General features: G+C 37.1%; 1 protein-coding gene across 5 annotated transcripts in view; it reads left to right on the forward strand.

Moving 5' to 3' along the window:
• The window catches only part of dmxl1 (Dmx like 1), a 64,188-nt gene that overhangs the window by 51,896 nt on the left and 9,868 nt on the right, over positions 1–2,424 (forward strand). For 3 of the 5 annotated variants that reach the window (XM_032515614.1, XM_032515612.1, XM_032515611.1), the window contains one exon: positions 1,118–1,265. In XM_032515614.1, coding sequence (XP_032371505.1) covers positions 1,118–1,265 — 148 coding nt within the window. Of the gene's footprint in view, positions 1–1,117; positions 1,287–2,424 lie in introns of all 5 variants that reach the window. The other 2 variants (XM_032515610.1, XM_032515613.1) reach the window with 1 other exon arrangement.

The raw sequence follows: 2,424 nt of genomic DNA on the forward strand, positions 1-2,424 counted from the left end.
CTGATTCTGGTTTCCAACTTCACCCCAGGTGTGTCTTTTAAAACACGGACGGAGACAACTACTCTCTTTTGATGCTTTAATACAATAAAACATCAGTACAAACATGGGCATGGGTAGCTCTATGGCTGTGTTTTGTGTGGTACTGCAGAGAAATAACATTGCAAAGGCTACCATACATAATGCATAGAAATCCTATATATGCTAGTAAATGATAACAATAAACCCACTATTAATTACATTATCTTAATGCAGTATAGCCTAACTGTAGCATGTCAATAATGCACCTAAAATACAAACGTGAGCAAGGGCGTTCAACAATCGCCATTATGAATCAACAGCCAGGTGCAACCTAGCTAACAGGTGAAGAACACAAACAACTAAATCACTAGCTAACTTACTTTAAATGTGCAAGAACTATAGACCAATACAACAACAGGCTTAAATGAACTGACAACATTAGTTTTACGACTTACAGTTCTCAAGGCGCACACACCACACACACACACACACACACACACACACACACACACACACACACACACACACACACACACACACACACACACAATCTCAACTGATTATCCTCCAACTGGACAGCTAGTCTTTTTTTCTTTTCTCTCACTTTTTTCTCAGTGTGGCGTGCGCACGCTCACGGTGTGAGGCGCATGTCCGCGCTATTCTCAGAGATGCACTCACAATCACACCTGATAGACGACCTTTTGTACAAAACTAAAGTAACGAGTTAATTTTGTAAAATGTAAGTAATAGAAAGTACTGATAATTAATTGTGTTAAAATGTAAGGAGTACAAATAAAAAGTCGACACAAATATAAATACTAAATAAGTAAAGTAAAAATATCTGAAAAATCTACTTGAGTACAGAAATGAAGTATTTGTACTTTGTTACTTCCCGTCTCTGCTCTATAAATGCATACAGTACTAACATAAAATTGTAATGCTGGTGTAATTTTTCTGAACTGATCACATAGAGATGACATTGATATGAATCTTTTTTAACTTAGGTATTTTCCCAAACATCTGCAGTATTCCCTTTAAGATTTAACTGTTACTGTCATGAAAATACATAACATACCTAATTATCATTCTGTCTCTGTAGTGCTTGTAGTGATGACTTCCTGGTGGTTCACGCACGTGATGACTTTACCGCCCTCCACGGCACCACACCGTACACTCACAGTAGCCCCGGCACACCCATCCACATGCCGTGGCTGGGAGGAGTGCAGACAGGCCGGGGTGCAGCTGTGGTGAGATCTAAACCTAAAGTTGTATGTGTTTATATTGCCCGAACGATTCGTCGGCCCCACACCTCTTTAACTGCTTTTGTTTCTTTTTTTTCTGATCTGTCTTAGGGCCATGCAAGCTTTTTTCATTTTTTCCGGCAGTTAACTGCCAATTGTTTATACTTCATACACATAGCTGACAGCCATTTACATAACAATAGCTGTTTCTTGCAGCCCTAATGTTTTGGTTTCCTACATTAATCTTTGTACAGTAGGAAAAAACATGTTAAGTCTACTTTGTTTTTTAGATTATTTTATAAGTTTATTGCATTAAAAAAAAAATTGCTGTTCAGCAGCCAAGTCTCAGTTGTTGGTTGAGATGATAAAATAATAGTCAAAAACTGAAGCAGGATCACTGTTCACTGGGTTACCTAAGTGCTAAATTGTTGTCTTGAAGTTTGGAAATTAATATGAACACGAATAACATGCTTTGGTCAATTATAGTCAGCTGTAATATCAAGTTAACACAATTAGTCCTTCCACTAAACCTCAAAGAAGCAGCAGTATGTACAGTGATGATTGCCATGGGTTTAACATACTCTTCACTGCTTCTCTGGAACTAGTTTTTTTTTTATTGCTAAATGACAGTGGGCGCAACTGGTGTCACATGTGTAAAACTACAACTACAGTCTGCACAGCAACAGTTCATGTGGGCTTATCCCATGACTTTAACCACAATGTGAACAACACTGTGGATTTACAGAACTTTGTTCAAATGCTAACACACTGCTGTCGAATCTGTTCACCACGCATTCAAAACAGAATAGATTTTAGTCTGGTACCTATCAAACACTGCTGATTGTAATTTTAGCTGAATGCCTAAGTAGGTTTCTGGTTTTAGTCTAGTTATTGAACATATACTTTTTTTTTGTATACAAATAAGAATTACAAACAATTATACACTGTACCATTTGAGAGAAACAGTTAAAAGAGCAAAGATTCCAATATGCCCAGGTAAGATGTCTTAGCGTACATACACAGCTATAAAAACAAAATGTGAAAAGCACTACCTTTACTATAGTAAAACTATGTTCGTACTGTTTTAAGTAAGAAGTAATGGAGGTGAAAATAATGGAAACACCACATTTATTCGTATTTAGAGATGATGCAGACATCCAATGTG

The sequence above is a fragment of the Etheostoma spectabile genome, chromosome 5, assembly GCF_008692095.1.
Source record: "Etheostoma spectabile isolate EspeVRDwgs_2016 chromosome 5, UIUC_Espe_1.0, whole genome shotgun sequence".
Taxonomy (NCBI): Eukaryota; Metazoa; Chordata; class Actinopteri; order Perciformes; family Percidae; genus Etheostoma; species Etheostoma spectabile.